Here is a 17,808-nt window from a genome sequence, read left to right as displayed (position 1 = left end):
CATATATTGTATGAAAATTGTACCTCAGAGTTAAAAAAAAAAAAAGTACCTTTGTTAATGATATCCATTACAATTAGAATAAAATAAAAAGTGATGGCTTACAAAAAAAGTAGGTGCTAAAAAGGTGTTGGGTGGAAATTCAATAGCCTCTTTTTTTGACAATGTATGTATGTATGTATGTATGTATGTATTTATTTATTTATTTATTTCAATATATGAAATTTATTGTCAAATTGGTTTCCATACAACACCCAGTGCTCATCCCAAAAGGTGCCCTCCTCAATACCCATCACCCACCCTCCCCTCCCTCCCACCCCCCATCAACTCTCAGTTTGTTCTCAGTTTTTAAGTCTCTTATGCTTTTCAATAGCCTTTTCTAATTAAAAATTCTTTGAAATAAAAACATTAAATTAAATTTGATTAAAAATGTACTTTATGAAAACTAAAAAAACCCTAGTTTTAAATGATGAAATGCTAAAAAAATTTCCCTTAAAATCAGGAACAAATGAATTCTGTAAAGTGACGGTTATTATCAATCATTTTTATTGCTTTGGAATATCAAAAAGACCAAAAAAAAGTTGGTTTAAATATTTTGAAAATAAGAAAATTTTCTTTTTCCATATATAATTGTGTCCCTAGAAAACCCAGAAGATACTACTAAAAATTTCTAGACTTAAAACATGTCTGTCAAGGTGACTGAATGCAGCAAGATAAACATGCAAAGTTAGTGTCTCTTCTCTGTGTTAGAAAGAGCCAGTTTGAAATGAACCCTGTTCATATTAATTGTAGCGTCTTGTAAAATAGTCAAGAGAAATTTAATAGGGAAGACATAGAACCTATAGGACTCTGTAAGCTGTAAAAATATTGTTGAGGAGAAACAAGATGTGAACAGATGGGAAAACATCAGTTATTTTTTTTTTTCTTTCAAATTTTTATTTAAATTCAAGTTAGCTAACACATAGTATAGTATTGGTTTCAGGAGTAGAATTTAGTGATTCATTGAATACCCAGTGCTTGTCACTTAAGTGCCCTCCTTAATGCCCATCACCCATTTAGGCCATCTGCCCACCCAACCCCCCTCCAGCAACCCTCAGTTTGTTCTCTGTAGTTAAGAATCTCTTATGGTTTGCTTCTCTTTCTGGTTTTATATTTTATTTTTCATTCTCTTCTCCTGTGTTCATCAGTTTTGTTTCTTAAATTCCGTATATGAGTGAAATCATATGGTATTTTTCTCTGACTGATTTTGCTCAGCATAAAACACTCTAGCTCTACCCGTGTTGTTGCACATGACAAGATTTCATTCTTTTTGATGGCTGATCAGTATTCCAATGTGTGTGTGTGTACGTACACACACACACACACACACACACACACATACACTACATCTTCTTTATCCATTCATCAGTCCATGGACATTTGGGCTCTTTTCATAATTTGGCTATTGCTGATAGTGCCATTATAAACATTGGGCTGCATGTAACCCTTTGAATCACTGTTTTTGTATCCTTTGGATAAATACCTAGTAGTGCAATTGCTGGGTCTTGTGTAGTTATATTTTTTTACTTTTTGAGGAACCTCCAAACTATTTTCTAGAGTGGCTACCCCAGTTTGCATTCCCACCGACAGTGTAAGAGGGTTCCTCTTTCTCCATATCTTTATCAACATCTGTTGTTTCCTGAGTTGTTAAATTTTAAACATATCAATTATTGTTTGGGGACTCAATAGTATAGGAGTGCCAATCTATCTCAGATTGATGCAGATTTTATGTCATTCCAGTTAGATTCACAAGGTCCACTACATTAAATGATTTAAAAGATTATATGTATTCATAAATTTCTGAAAATAGCAAATTATGAAGAATGATAGAGGAAAATTGGCCTTCCATGTTTTAAAATGTACTGCCAAGCCTCTGCATCTAAACAGCATGATATAAAGTGGAGGAATGGGGGTAGGATGCCTGGGTGGCTCAGACAGTTAAGTGTCTGACTCTTAAATTCTGCTCAGGTCATGATCTCATGGTTCGTGGGACGGAGCCCCATGCTGGGCTCTGCACTGACAGCAGAGCCCACTTGGGATTCTCTCTTTCCCCTCTCTCTCTACTTCTCCTCCCCCGGCTCATGCTTTCTCTCTCTGTAAATAAACATACATTTAAAAAAATAGTTTAAGAAAGGAAATACTTGAAAGAAAACAAAAAAAATGGATAAGTATGTCAGTGTAATGGAATAGGGAGCTCATAAACAGAAATTAGTATATGTGGGAGTTTTTTCTTTTACTCTATATGAAATGTTAGAACTTTAATTTATGCCAAATTAAAAAAAATGAGTTCCAGGCAAAGATTAAATGTAAAACATAAAAACAATTAGAATAAAACTGAGGAGTCTAGTTACTGTCTCGACATTGGAGTAATCTTTTAAAAGAATAGTGCAAACATTTCTAATGAAAACTAATGATATGACTGTGTTCTGTAAAATTTTTCTGTACAATGTTCTGTAAAATTTATTTCTGTTTGGCAAAATAGTAAGTGCTAATTGAGCATATGTAAAGAATTCTAATTGGCCCATAAACTTGAAATTGAAAGCTGTTGTAAAAAAGTTTTCTTTTTAAATTATTATTGTATGGTCAGTGTCAATTAAATGGCTAAAACATAGATTATTTTTAGATTTCATATGTCAGTCAAAAATTACTTGATGAAATTTCAGACATTTTGTAATTAAAAAAATTACTATGTCTATATTATACCTTGGAAGTTATGAGGATAATAAATACAACTACTTTTTAAAAGCTAAAATGAGTATTTTTATACATTATATATTGTATACTATATGGATCTATATTAGACTATAAGCATACTCTAATATTAATGTCTTGTTTTGAGCCATAGCATGTTTTTTTTTATTTTTTAATTTTTAAAAAATTTACATCCAAATTAGTTAGCATATAGTGCAACAATGATTTAAGGAGTAGATTCCTTAATGCCCCTTACCCATTTAGCCCATCCCGCTCCCACAACCCCTCCAGTAACCCTCTGTTTGTTCTCTATAAGAGTCTCTTATGTTTTGTCCCCCTCCCTGTTTTTATATCATTTTTATTTCCCTTCCCTTATCTGTTTCATCTCTTAAAGTCCTCATATGAGTGAAGTCATGTGATATTTGTCTTTCTCTGACTAATTTCGCTTAGCATAATACCCCCTAGTTCCATCCACGTAGTTGCAAATGGCCAGATTTCATTTTTTTTGATTGCTGAGTAATACTCCATTGTGTGTGTGTATGTATATATGTATACATATGTATATATACATATATATACGTATATATATATATATGTATATATACGTATATATATATATATATATACCACATCTTCTTTATCCATTCATCCATTGATGGACATTTGGGCTCTTTCCATACTTTGGCTCTTGTTGATAGTGCTGCTATAAACATTGGGGTGCATGTGTGTCCCTTTGAAACACCTCACTTGTATCCCTTAGGTAAATACCTAGTAGTGCAATTGCTGGGTCATAGCGTAGTTCTATTTTTAGCTTTTTGAGGAACCTCCATGCTGTTTTCCAGAGTGGCTGCACCAGCTTACATTCCCACCAGCAGTGCAAAAGAGATCCTCTTTCTCTGCATCCTCGCCAACATCCGTTGTTGCCTGAGTTGTTAATGTTAGCCATTCTGACAGGTGTAAGGTGGTATCTCATGGTGGTTTTGATTTGTATTTCCCTGATGATGAGTGATGTTTAGAATTTTTTCATGTGTCAGTTGGCCATCTGGATGTCTATTCATGTCTTTTGAAGTGTCTGTTCATGTCTTTTGCTCATTTCTTCACTGGATTATTTGTTTTTTGGGTGTTGAGTTTGATAAGTTCTTTATAGATTTTGGGTACTAACCCTTTATCTGATATGTCATTTGAAAATATCTTCTCCCATTCTGTCAGTTGCCTTTTAGTTTTGCTGATTGTTTCCTTTGCTGTGCAGAAGCTTTTTATTTTGGTGAGGTCCCAGTAGTTAATTTTTGCTTTTGTTTCCCTTGCCTCCGGAGACATGTTGAGTTAAAAGAAGTTGCTGTGGCCAAGATCAAAGAGGTTTTTGCCTGCTTTCTTCTCGAGGATTTTGATGGCTTCCTGTCTTACATTTAGGTCTTTCATCCATTTTGAGTTTTCTTTTTTTTAATTTGTTTTTTTAATGTTTATTTTTGAGAGAGAGAGAGAGACAGTGCGTGAACAGGGGAGGAGCAGAGAAAGAGGAAGACACAGAATCTGAAGCCCGCTCCAGGGTCTGAGCTGTCAGCACAAAGCCTGATGTGGGACTCGAACCCGTGAACCGCGAGATCATGATCTGAGCCGAAGTTGGATGCCTAACCGACTGAGCCACCCAGGCGCCCCTATTTTTGAGTTTATTTTTGTGTATCGTGTAAGAAAGTGGTCCAGGTTCATTCTGCATGTCGCTGTCCAGTTTTCCCAGCACCACTTGCTGAAGAGACTGTCTTTATTCCATTGGATATTCTTTCCTGCTTTGTCAAAGATCAGTTGGCCATACGTTTGTGGGTCCATTTCTGGGTTCTCTGTTCTGTTCCATTGATCTGAGTGTCTGTTCTTGTGCCAGTACCATACTGTCTTGACGATTACAGCCTTGTAGTATAGCTTGCAGTCTGGGTTTGTGATGCCTCCTACTTTCTTTTCTTTTTCAAGATTGCTTTGGTCATTTGGGGTCTTTTCTGGTTCCATACAAATTTTAGGATTACTTGTTCTAGCTCTGTGAAGAATGCTGGTGTTATTTTGATAGGGAGAGCCATAGTATGATTATATAACCTCTAGTCAAAGACTATCTCAACATGGCTCTGATATTAGACCAAGTCCTTTACATTTTTATGTCTTTTATCTCACAATTTTTAAAAGATATCATTTTAAGAAAAGAACTAAAAAAACTGTCCTTCAGTTTTTTGGGGTGTGTGCAAAAGAAAGTGATTATGATAATGAAAATCATAACCTCTTATTAGAGATGGTATGATGACTTGTGGTTTGTGAGTTTGAGCCCTGTGTCAGGCTCTGTGCTGACAGCTCAGAGCCTGGAGCCTGCTTTGGATTTTGTCTTCTTCTCTCTTTGCCCCTCCCCTGCTCATTCTCTCTCTCTCTCTCTCTCTCTCTCTCTCTCTCTCTCTCAAAAATAAACATTTAGGGGTGCCTGGGTGGCTCAGTTGGTTGAGTGTCCGACTTTGACTCAGGTCATGATCTCACGGTTCATGAGTTCGAGCACTGCATCGGGCTTTGTGCTGACAGCTCAGACCCTGGAGCCTGCTTCGGATTCTGTGTCTCCCTCTCTCTCTGTCCCTCCCCCGCTCGCACTCTGTCTCTCTCTCTCTCTGTCTAAAATAAATAAACATTTAAAGAAATAAACAAACATTTAAAAAATGTTAAAAAAAAAAAAAAGGTGGTATGAGATCCATCTCACATCAAGAACTTTGAAGGAACTATAGGTGGTTAGCCTGGAGAAGAGAGGACTCATTAATATGGAATAATGCAGTTGTAATCAGCTTGACCCAGCAGTTGAGCCCTGGCCACTGATGTGTGTTTATTTGTTGACTGTGTCTAATACACAATGGGTCACTTTTGTAGTTGGTAGGGCATACTATATTGATCACTCTGGTGAAAGAGTCAGGTGATGAACTAATCTTCATCTCAAAGCTAAGATTCAGTCAGGGCCACTTTCTGCCTTGGATCAGCTTTGGTCCAGGTGGTTAGGCTGGATTTTAGTCTAACTTAGTTAGGAACAACATTTGGATCATGGATTGCAAGACTCCAGGACCAGCTGTGCCAGAGATTTCAGCAAGGAAAAACCTGAGGGCATAGTAGTGTAGAACATTCAGAAGAAGTCCAGGGTCAGAGCCAGGGCAGACATGTTGTGGGTATCAGGCCATAAGAGAACAACAGGAGTCAAGGCCCCTCTGATCTGTGATCAAGAGTAGCCTTATGCTAGAACCATTTTCATAAGAATAGTTATGATAGAATATCTTCTACACTGCCACTTTGGACCTGAAAAGTATCTTTTCAATGTGGCTAGATACTCCAAGGATGGTCAAGATATAAAACCCATTTTAATGAGTGGCAGAGTGTGTAACTGCAGTCTATATCCTTTAAGATGGGTAATGTACAAGCATAGGAAAGAATAGAATTAGAATAGACTTATTCAAAATTACTTCAGATTGGAAAAGTTGGGTGGAAGTCACAAAGAAACAGTTTGACTCAGGGCGCCTGGGTGCTTCAGTTAGTTGAGTATCCAACTCTTGATTTCAGCTCAGATCATGATTCCAGGGTCGTAGGATTGAGCCCTGCTTGGGACTCCGTGCTGAGTGTGGAGCCTGCTTGAGATTCTGTCTCTCCTTGGGGCGCCTGGGTGGCGCAGTCGGTTGGGCGTCCGACTTCGGCCAGGTCACGATCTCGCGGTCCGTGAGTTTGAGCCCCGCGTCGGGCTCTGGGCTGATGGCTCGGAGCCTGGAGCCTGTTTCCGATTCTGTGTCTCCCTCTCTCTCTGCTCCTCCCCGTTCATGCTCTGTCTCTCTCTGTCCCAAAAATAAATAAAAAACGTTGAGATTCTGTCTCTCCTTCTGCCCCTCTCCTATGCTCTCTTTTTCTCTCAAATAAAATTTTTTAAAAAGTTTGGGGCCCCTGGGTGGCTCAGTCAGCTAAGAGTATGACTTCAGCTCAGGTCATGATCTTGTGGTTTGTGGGTTCGAGCCCCGCATTGCGCTCTGGGCTGGGCTGACAGCTCAGAGCCTGGAGACTGCTTCGGATTCTGTGTCTCCCTTTTTCTCCCTCCCGCCCCCCACCACTTGCATTCTGTCTCTTCTCTCTGTCAAAAATAAACATTAAAAAAAAGTTTGTAGAAGCAGTCTGATTCAGTATGAGAAGTAACCATCTATTTAGAAATCTTTGAGTTTGTCACTTTCCAACTATTGGGGTTCTGTCAATCCTAGATAACCATCTATGCAATAGTGCTGTAGAAGAGGCATTCGCACTGCATGGAGGATGAAATAGATCATCTCTGCAGCACTACTCTGTTAAAATTACCTGAGAGATTCTTAAGTTGTGGAAACAAATTTAAATTGTAGAAGTAGATAAGTTTTCAGCAGGCTTATATCAGATAGAAATTTATTGGGAATTAGTCCTTGGTAGAATTTGCAAATCTGTTCCAGTATCAATAAAAGGATTAAAATTGATATACACTGTATCAATTTCTCTGTGAGATGTGATGAATAATAGTGAGTTTTATTTGGGAATCTCCTTTCTCAATATTATCTTAGTGCAGCTAGCGATTAGACCAAATGAAACACTGAACCAGTGTCCTACAGAGGAAAGGATTCTCATAATGTATTGCCTTTTTCCCTGCTGATGACATACAATGTGCAAATGTGTCTAGAGGAGTGACTGTTTCAACCACTGTAAGAAATCTCTTCTGCATCTTGATTAGTGTACACACATCCACAAAAGATTCGGGGTGCAAAATGTTCACATAATTTGTCTTTATGGTCATGACCCACTAAACTGGTTTCATGAACTACTTGAGTGGTTTGCATTATGCAATTTGGTAAACATGTGTCTAAAATAGTTCTATTCAAGCTGAGATCTGTAGACGTGCAGCATCAGCACCACCCTGAAGCTTGTTTGAAAAGCAAGTTCTTGGGCCGCATCCTAGACTTACTACCAGTCAGTCTCTGCAGATAGAGCACAGGAATATCTGCTTTAATGCAGGTGATTCTGAGGCACAGTGAAGTTGGAGATCATTTTACTGGTCCTCTTTATACTCCAAAGAGCTTTTGTGGTTATATCCGTTGATAGTTGCCATATTATAAATTAAAACTTAGGAGCTTCAGGGGCGCCTGGGTGGCTCAGTTGGTTAAGTGTTCAACTCTTGATTTTAGCTCAGGTCATGATCCCCCAGTTTGTGGGATTGAGCACCTCCATTGGGCTCTGCACCAACAGTGCAGAGCCTGCTTGAGATTCTTTCTCTCCCTCTCTGTTCCCCTGCTTGCACGCATGTTCCTTCTTTCCCTCAAAATAAATAAATAAACATTAACAAAAGAAGAAGAAGGGTGCCTGGGTGGTTCAGTCGGTAGAGCATCTGACTTGGGCTCAGGTCGTGATCTCACATTTAGTGGGTTCAAGTTCTACATCCAGCTCAGTGCTGACAGTGTGGAGCCTGCTTTGCTCTCTGTTGCTCCCTCTTTCTGCCTCTCCCTAGCTTGCGCTCTCTCTCTCTTTTTCTCTCGAAAATAAACAGACATTTAAAAAATATTTTAAAACAATTTGTAAAAAAGAAGAAAAAACTTAGGAGCTTTAAAAATATTTATTTATTTTCTTTTTTCTTTTTTTAAAATTTATTTTTATAGTACTAGTAATAAATCCATTATATGTTGACATCAGAGCAATGAAGTCACCACACATATATCTCTTGGATCAGGGAACCTCCACAGTATACACCTGAAAAAAATGATGGAGGAAAAGCAAATAAATCTTAGCATTATTGTGAAAGTAGTTTTGACCTTGCAGTCCCCAAAGGTTCCTGGGGACTCCTGATAGCCCATAGGACACACTTTGAGAAGTGCTCTTGTAGACTGTTTTTGAGAAGACTAAGACCAAATTTTTGTAATCCTCATATAGGGTAAGTATGGGGTCATGTGAGTTGTTTTCATCAGGAACTTTTCAAAGCCTGGAAGAGTGCAGTTTATCCAGGCCATTGAGGGGTCTATTACCAAATTCCTAGAACTAACTGATAGACTCACTTGGGGTTTTTGGTCTTATTTGAATAATCTTGCTCTCTTCCCTCCCCAGTGCATGCCTCAGTGCCTGGTATAATACTAGCTCTATAATAGATGTTTGATAAAATACTTATTTGAATGACTAATAATTCTATAAGTTAGAAGCACTAGATGTTAACAAGATGTATGTGATTGATTGATTTCCCTCAGGACACAAGTTAACAGAGAATGAGAGAAACCAATTATTGGCAATAGCATCATCATTGTTCGTGGCATTCCAATTAAGAGCACAACATTTTCAAGAACATGAAAATTCAAGGTATGTTAGATTATTTAAGACAGCATAAATGAACAAATACCGACAATCTAATCGTAGAAAATAGCTAATAAAAAATATAACTGATCATAGTTCTGAATCTTGTGAGTGTTTGCAGACATATAATAAAATCACACTGTTTAAAAATGGTATTGCTTCTATTTTGTTCAAATGATTTTTTTTTAACTCAGAAAAAAGGATCTTGACCCTGCTAATTTGGACATTATTAGAGGTAAGAAGATACTCTGAAGCCCTGAGGAATATCTGTTTAAGTAATTTGTATTTTATTATTTCTGTTTTATAACTTCGTTTGTTAATCTTTGTTAACTTTGTTGACAAAGTTTTGAAAAGTGTTATAGTACTAAAAATTAGGATTGAGTCTGAGCAGCTAAAATATACATATATATAAGAAATTCATTTATAAGATACAAGAAAGAGTTAACAGGTTGAGTTAGTTATTTGTGATCCCTAAGTATACCTTTTAGCTTCCTAGAAATGTAAGTGAAAGAAAAAATATCCTTTGTATCAGGGCAAATAAAAACAAAGTCATCATGACATTAATGGCTCTAAATGACAGAATTACTTAACATGAATTTCTGTGTCCTTGCTAACATAATCCTACTTTAGCAAGTACAGTCTATGACTTGCTAGGGTGATGTTGTTGATAAAACTGTGTCACTTCAACTTCTTTTCCATGTTTTTTGCTTTTCCACAAGAAGAAGAACAAAGAGAAAAAGAGAAAAGATGGCAGGTGACTGAGCAGCTCTGAAGAACACAGATCAGAAACTCAGATTACCCTCTGAGAATTAGGTAGAGGAGAAGTAGATTGGGTTTCGGCTGTATCTTAATGGCTGACTGGTCTTACTCAGAAAATCTTGGAGTAAATAGTACTCTTCATTTGTTTTTATTCTCAACAGAGAGTATAGGAAGCTTAGTTGATGATTTTTTTTTCCCACTTTTTTTTATTGAAGTATAGTCGACACACAGTGTTACATTAGTTTCAGGTGTACAGCATAGTGATTGAACAGCTCTATACTACATGCTGTGCACACTGTAAACACAGTAACCGTTTGTCATCCTACAACACTATTACAATACCATTAACTGTATTCCATATGCTGTAGCTTTCATATGGACTTAGCATTCCATAAATGGAAGCGTGTACCTTCTCCTCCCCTTCACCCGTTTTGCCCGTGCCCGCCCCCCCCACCCCTGTGGCAACCATCAGTTCTCTGTATTCATGGGTCTGTTTCTGCATTGTTTTGTTTTTTAGATTCCATGTATAAGTGAAATCATATGGTATTTGTCTTTCTCTGTCTGACTTATTTCACTTAACATTATACCCTCTAGGTCCATCCATGTTGTTTCCCATAGCAAGATCTCATTCTTTTTTATGGCTGAGTAGTATTCTCTCTCTCTTTTTCTCTTTCTCTCTCTGTGAATGTGTGTGTGTGTGTGTGTGTGTGTGTGTGTGTGTAGGAAATGGCTATGGTAAATAATGCTGCACTAAACATAGTATTCATATATCTTTTTGAATTCGTGTTTTCGTTTCCCTTGGGTAGATACTCATTAGTAGATTAATGTATAATCTTTTTTTAAGTCATGATTTGATAGATGTCTAGGGAGAGTTGAGAGGTTACAGAATATCAGTAAATTACTGAATGATGGAAGGAGGAGGAAAGTGGGCAATAAAGCCATGAATCTGGTTGTTTTTTTTCCCTAAAGTTGCACTGGCCAATGTAGTAGCCATTGGCCATGTGTGCTTACTTGAACTGAAATTAAATTAAAAGTTCAGTTTCTCAGGTTTCAGTGCCACTATCTGTGTAGTCACCAACCTCATTTCATGTGCTCTGTAGCCACTGCTGTACTGTGGTTAGTGGCTAGTGAACTGAGTGATAGAAAGAACCTTCTATCATTGCAGTTTGTTTCCATCAAGCTCTGTTGCAACAGGGATGTTTTGGAGGGATGTGTGTATCTAGCTTTTGTTTTAAATCCAGAATCATACCTTGTATAATTTTTTTTATTATTCTTTTGATAAATATAGTGTTCATATCCTGATGCCCTTCAGATGTTATTTGGACCTTGATCATTTCTGAAGTCCTGAGGGTCACTAATAATGAAGTGGTTTGATCTTTAAGATATGTATTCAAATTATTTTCAGAGAGTACTGACTTACCACTGGCAAAAATCTGAAAAAGGTTTAAAAAGGAAAAGAATAAAAATTACTTGTATCCCACAAACTTTTCAGGAAGTACTTTTTCACATTTTGATGTATTCCTTTCTAAGTGTATATATGTGTGTATATTTATAGACATACATGTAGCGTGCATATACCTCACATAGAGTCATACTGGGAATATAGTTTGACTTCTATTTTTTTATTGTAATATTATGTTGTGAATATTATTTTTATTCCCTAGTCTTTAGAAGCATATTTTAAAATTTTTATTACAGAATTTAAAACATATGGAAACTTTTGCTCTTCAAAAGATACCATTGAGAAAACTATAAAATAATATATGTAGCAAATGGCAGAATGTATCCAGAGATATATAGATATATAGGTATATAGATAAGGAACTTGAGTTTATAATGTATAAATACTTCTTAAAACTCAAAAATAAGCCAGACACCCCAATTAAAAAAATAGAAATCTTTATTAAAGGAGTTATGTGAATGGCAATAAGTTCATGAAAAGGTGTTCAGCATCATTAATCATTAGAGAAAGACAAAATCACATTGCCACACTAATACACACCAACTAGAATAATGTACATTAAGTGGTAAGTGGATAAATAGTTGTGGTATATTCATACAATGAAATACTATTTAGCAGTAAAATAGAAAAAAAGTACTGGTATATGTATCACCATGCAAAAAAAAAAAAAAAAAAAAAGTCCTGCTAAGAGAAACCAGATTAAAGAAGACTATATAGTCTGTAGTTTTATTTTAAATTTCTAGTAAAGGCAAAAATATAATGATGGGAAGATTAGTGGTTCCCTGGATGCAGGTGTTGATGTCACAGAATTACGTCTTCATACATTCTGTGCCCCAAACCATAAATTAATAATTCTTTTAAATGTATTAATTTCTTAAATTATGTAGAAAACAAAATATGGACTTTCAAAAAAAGTTATAATAATAACAGCTATTATTATTGTCCATAATAATATGGACTTTACTGAGACATTTATTTATTCATGTGGCTTCCTGGCACTGTCTGGAGTCCTTCCATTTCAACTTGCAAGACTGCCTTCTGCATTTATTGCAGGGCAGGTCTGGTGGTCACAAACCCACAAACTGCCTCAGCTTCTCTTTATCTGGGAATGTCTTAATTTCCAATTTTATTTCTTAATCCAGTTTTGCTGGATTTCAGATTCTTAGTTGACAGGTTGTTTTGTTTTTTGGTTTTTTTTCTTTTAGCACATTGAATATATCAGCTTACTGCCTCTGGCCTCTTCAATTTCTGTTGAAAATCGGACAGTCTTATTGAATATCCTTTGGAGGTGATGATTTGCCTGTCTCTTGCTACTTTCAAGATTTTCTCTTTGGCTTTTGAAAAGTTTGACTGTAATGTGTCTTCCTGGGGGTCTATGAGTTCATCTTACTTGGAGTCCATTGAGTTTTTTGAATATTTATATTCATGCCTGTCATCAAATTTGGGAAATTTTCAGCCATTATTCACATATTTTCTCCGTTCTCTCTCTCTCCTTTTGGGGCTCCCATGATGAATACATTCGTCTGTTTGATGGTGTCCCACAGGACCCAGTCTTTCTGTTCTTCAAATTCGAGAATTTCTCTTGCCTTATTCTCAAGTTGGCTGATTCTTCTGCCTGCTCAAATCTGCCTTTTAATCCTAGTGAGTTTTTCATTTCAGTTAGTGTACTTTTTAGCTCTAGAATTTTTAAATTTCCTTATAGGTTTTTAATCTTTTTATTAATATTTTCATTTTGTTTTCACATTGTTTTCTTTGTTCACATCTTCCTTTAGTTTTTTGAGCATCTTTAAGAGAGAGTTGTTTTAAAGTCTTGGTTTACCATATCTGCCATTAGCTCTTTTTCATGGTCATGTTCTGCTAATTTTGTTCTTTGAGAAGACCATACTTCTCTGTTTCTGTATATGACTTGTGATTTTTTTGTTGTCGTTGAGCATAGGACATTTGAATCTGTTAATATGGTAACTCTGGAAATCAGATTCTCCTCTTTCCTCAGGGTTTACTGGTTGTTGTTGTTGTTGTCTGCATTTATTTGTTGTAGGCTGTCTCTATGCCAGCAATCAGCTGATCAGCTTGAGGTGTAAATGTAAGGTCTTCTCAGGTCTTTTCTGAGCATTTCCCTGGGTGTTACAGTCACTTTCCAGTTTCCCTTATAAATGCAGTTGTTTTTGAATGTCTTAGTCTTTATTGTCTGGCTCCTGACAGGGGGAAAAGCAGAAAATGAAGGAGGCAAATGGGGGTACTGACCCTTTAAATCCCCTGGAAGTCCCTTCAGCCAGAGGGAGGGGCTTGCAACACTGGGAGGAAGTGCAGTAACAATGGCTGTCTACCTTTTTGTCTGCACTTCTGTGATCACAAGCAGTAGTCAGTCATCATAACACAGATGCCTAGTATTTGGAGGACAGGATCCTTTTTTTGCCCACCCTGGCTTCCACAAGCCGTGTGGATGCTGCTCCAGGAACACATGCCAAGCTGCCTGCCAGTTGCTGGGGATGGGCTGGGGGATGAGTAGCTGTTACTCTGGTAAGACCTGAAATTGACCAAAATTAATTGCAATTTACCATCCCACTTTAACCTGGAAGTTGGCAAGCCTTTGACTGGGCTGGAGTTCTAAACTAAAAATATCAGAGAGATTCTGCCAGTATAATCGTCATTTAGGAGGGTAGACACATTCCTGATGTTTCCTAGTCCGCCATCATCCCAGAATCCTTCTCCTCTATATATTACTATTGAACTTATTACTCTTTAAAAGTTGGAAAAATTATATTAATAAAATATGTGGCAAAAATTATGTAAATAACTGTGCACATGTTACATATATAACAATGATTTATTTCGGGTGAGTTTATTTTCTATGGAACTTACTCATTTAGTAAGCCAGTTTATTGTGAAACAGTATTACCCATGACAACAGAGACCTGTAATATCTAGCAAAATATATTGATTTTTTTGGCAGAGTATAATCTTACTTAAACGAAGTAAATCTAAGTTATTTTTGCTTGTTTGCTGCAAAGGTCCCTGACATCAAAGTTGATGTTAGGTGATTGAGTCTTTACATTTTGGTTCACGAAGCATGATTTCATTATTGGCTTGGGAATGGTGTCTAAGAGTCAGCCTCCAGGTGTGGCTGCACATTCCTCCATCATGGGTGTGCTCATGTAATGTTTATGCTTCCAGATCCAGTAGCCCTCAGCCCTTCCTTTGTGTGGCTTGTTTTGGCTGCTGATATTATTTTCCCAATATCTCTATGGATTTTATTCTTTCATCATTTATGACTTGGAAAAAGACACTGATGACATGTACCCATAGTATTTGGATAGTAAGAAGATAGCAGTGCCTTTTAGAAGAAAAAAAACCACCAAAACATTAATGTCAGAACAATAGCAATTTTTCTCAGGATGACCGCAAATAAATTTGGCAAACACAATTAAATTTTTACAGAAGTACATGATAATTATTTTTAATTGTCATGTCACTTATTCTTTTGACAGAAATGAATGTTTGAAAGTTGTGTTAAACAATCACTTCATGTTATTTGAAGTGAGAGTGATTTTGTTGCAGTGTGGTTTGGTTTAATAATTTGTTGCACTAACAGATAATGATTGGAGGAAAAAAGAGTAAAGGAAACAATTTAGTCCCTTATAGTAATCTTTCATTTAGTTTTGTTCAAGATATGCCTGTTTTCCTTGGATCTAAATGCTTGTTCACAGGTCAGGAATCACCTTTCTGAGCGAGGCCCTTTCCTTTCTTTATTCTTGTTCAAGTCCACCTCTGCCATCCCAAGCTTCTCAGGCGCTAGTGAGAACGCCACTGCGCTCTCTCTAAACTTCTGTACTTCTGTCCTTCCCACTGTTATTTCTACACCTGTTGCCTTTTTTGGTTAGGTCTGGTAGCTAAGTAAATAGTCAACTAGGCTTTCTTGAGCTTTATCACTTACATTTCCTAATTTCATGATTATTATCTTTCTGTTATGCTAATTTATCATGTAATGATTATTAGTTCTTGGGAGAGCTGTACCAACTTCCCTGGTGGTGGAAGGCTGGTGACCAGGTCTCTCTTCCCTAGCAAAGTGCTGTTTTGCATTCACTTAACCTTGTGTGTTGTAAGAATTTGGCAGGGGGTATGGCTCAGGATAAGTCTTTGACTCCTTTTGGCATGTCAGTCCTCATAGTGTAGCTACACTGAGGTATACTGAAACTATTTTAAGGTGTTTCAAAGTAAGTGTTGATTTCACGGGTTTTATAAAAATATTTATTTTACTGCAGATTTATAGTAATTTCATCATATATATTTTTGTGGCTTGTTTTTGCTTGTTTGCTTCCTTTTCTTTCTTTCTTTGTACTTTTCCATTTCCCAGAGAATGTGTTCAGATTCCTAAATGTGAACTTTTGGGAAAATCAGCAACATCTAACTCTTGAATTCATTTGGGATTCACTTATGTGTATGTTATAAAAGAGTTTCTTCATTGTGATTTGGTAGCCTTTTATTTATAAAATATTCCAACCTACTTCTCAAATAAAGTAGTATCTCTTTGTATGTCCAAAGATAGCAAGACAGAAATACATATGAGTGTCTCAGTTTGGGCCACTCTCACAAATTACCATAGACAGGGTGGCTTAAATAACAAACATTGCTCACAGCTCTGGAGCTGGAAGTCTGAGATCAGGGGGCCGCCCTGGCTGGGTTCCGGTGAGGGTTCTCTTTTATGTTGCTGAAGGCTTGTTTCTTATATCCTCATATGGTGGGAAGGGGGCAAGTTAGCTCTCTGGCCTCCTCCCATAAGGGCATAATCCCTTTAATGAGTGCTCTACCTTCACGACCGGATTACCTTCCAAAGCCACTGCCTCCAAATACCATCATATGAGGCATTAGATTTCAACATTGGAGTTTTTGGAGTGGGGACACAAACATTTAGTCACTAACAGTGAGTGTGTGCTTACTCATGCACTCCCTCTCTCTGCCCATCTCTCCCTTCCCTACTTCCGCTCTCCCTTCTCTTTTCCTGCTGCCCTCACATCCCTTCCCCTCCTCTTTCCTTCCTTCTCTTTCATTTGTGTGACTTGCGTGCATGTGTGCAGAGCACCCCCCACCACCACACCACACACGTCTAAGTAGATATGCATATGTTACATAAATACATTCTGTGGTTTAGTGGAAAAAACTAGAATTTAAAATTAGAAGTCTGGTTTCCAGTCATAACTGTACCACTTATTGTAATGTGACCTTAGATATATTACTTTAGATATGTTACTTAATTAGATATATTACTTTAAACTTAAGTTTACCACTAAAATGGGAATAATGTTTTTCGTAAGTTTTTGTGAGAATAATTGATGTTGTGTAATTATATTTCAATACCCAAATTCTTTTACCTGATTTGTCATGAAGAAATAAGGGGCGTCTAGGTGGCTCAGTCGGTTAAGTTGTTGGACTCTTGGTTTTGGCTTAGGTCATGATTTTATGGGATCAAGCCCCACATTGGGCTCCTTGCTGACAGCATGGAGCCTGCTTAGGATTCTCTCTCTCTCTCTCTCTCTCTCTCTCTCTCTCTCTCTCTCTCAATAAATAAATAAATAAATAAATAAATAAACAAACTAAAAAAAAATAAAGAAATGAATTTTATATTGTACAAAACTACATAAATGTTTTATAGATAAGCAAAAATCATTAAGAATAAGAAATGGCCTTTTTTTGTTTATTTATATCGGGTAGCTATGAATATGACAAGAAAGTAGAAATTGGGGTCTAATTATCTTTAGTGAAAAAAATGAGATGTCTTATCTTACAGTCCAGCAATGAGACACCAGTAGGGTGTGTTTTCCATGTTAATTTAGTCAAATCAATCTTTTTTTTTTTTAAGGTTTTATTTTTAAGTAACTTCCACACCCAATGTGGGACTCAAAAACACAACCCTTAGATCAAGAGTGATACATTCCACTGACTGAGCCAGGCAGGTGCCCCTACTTTGCTTTTTTTTTTTTTTTTTTCTTAAAAAACCCTTATATCAAGTATTTACTTATATTCTATTTCCATTCTTTTATAGTTTTTCTTTATTACACTGGTGTTTCATATTTCAGGCTTATTTTGCAAAGTGATAGGAGGTTGAGATCTAATTTTGCTTGTTCATATAGTTAACCAGTAGAATCAGTTCCATTTTTTAAAAAATGTAATTCCAGTATAGTTAACATACATTGTTATATTAGTTTCAGTTGTATAATACAGTGATTCAGACTTCTATACATTACTCAGTGCTTCTCACGACAAGTGCACTCTTAATCCCCATCTCCTATTTCACCCATCTCTCACCACCACCCCTCCTTTGTCCTCTATAGTTAGGAGTCTGTCCTTTGGTTTGTCTCCTTTTTTCTTTGTTTTCTTAGAATTGGTCCCATTTATTAATTTATTCTTTCCTCATTGATTATTAAATGTCACATTCTTCCTATGCCAAATTCTTTAATTTACTTGAAAAAAAATTTTTATTTATTTATTTTGTTTATTTATTTTATTTATTTTATTTTGAGAGA

The 17,808-nt window shown here is 36.6% G+C and overlaps 1 protein-coding gene across 7 annotated transcripts in view; it reads left to right on the top strand.

Annotated features, from left to right (window-relative positions):
• The window catches only part of PCCA (propionyl-CoA carboxylase subunit alpha), a 413,047-nt gene that overhangs the window by 224,543 nt on the left and 170,696 nt on the right, over positions 1-17,808 (top strand). For all 7 annotated transcript variants that reach the window (XM_078432172.2, XM_078432163.2, XM_078432167.1 and 4 more), the window contains one exon: positions 8,964-9,072. In XM_078432172.2, the coding sequence (XP_078288298.1) occupies positions 8,964-9,072 (109 nt within the window). The remainder of the gene's footprint in view (positions 1-8,963; positions 9,073-17,808) is intronic.

The sequence above is a fragment of the Panthera onca genome, chromosome A1 (genome assembly GCF_046562875.1).
Source record: "Panthera onca isolate mPanOnc1 chromosome A1, mPanOnc1 haplotype 2, whole genome shotgun sequence".
NCBI classification, from domain to species: Eukaryota; Metazoa; Chordata; class Mammalia; order Carnivora; family Felidae; genus Panthera; species Panthera onca.
Note: the sequence above shows the minus strand (reverse complement) of the source record. Positions and strands in the feature narration are given on the sequence as shown.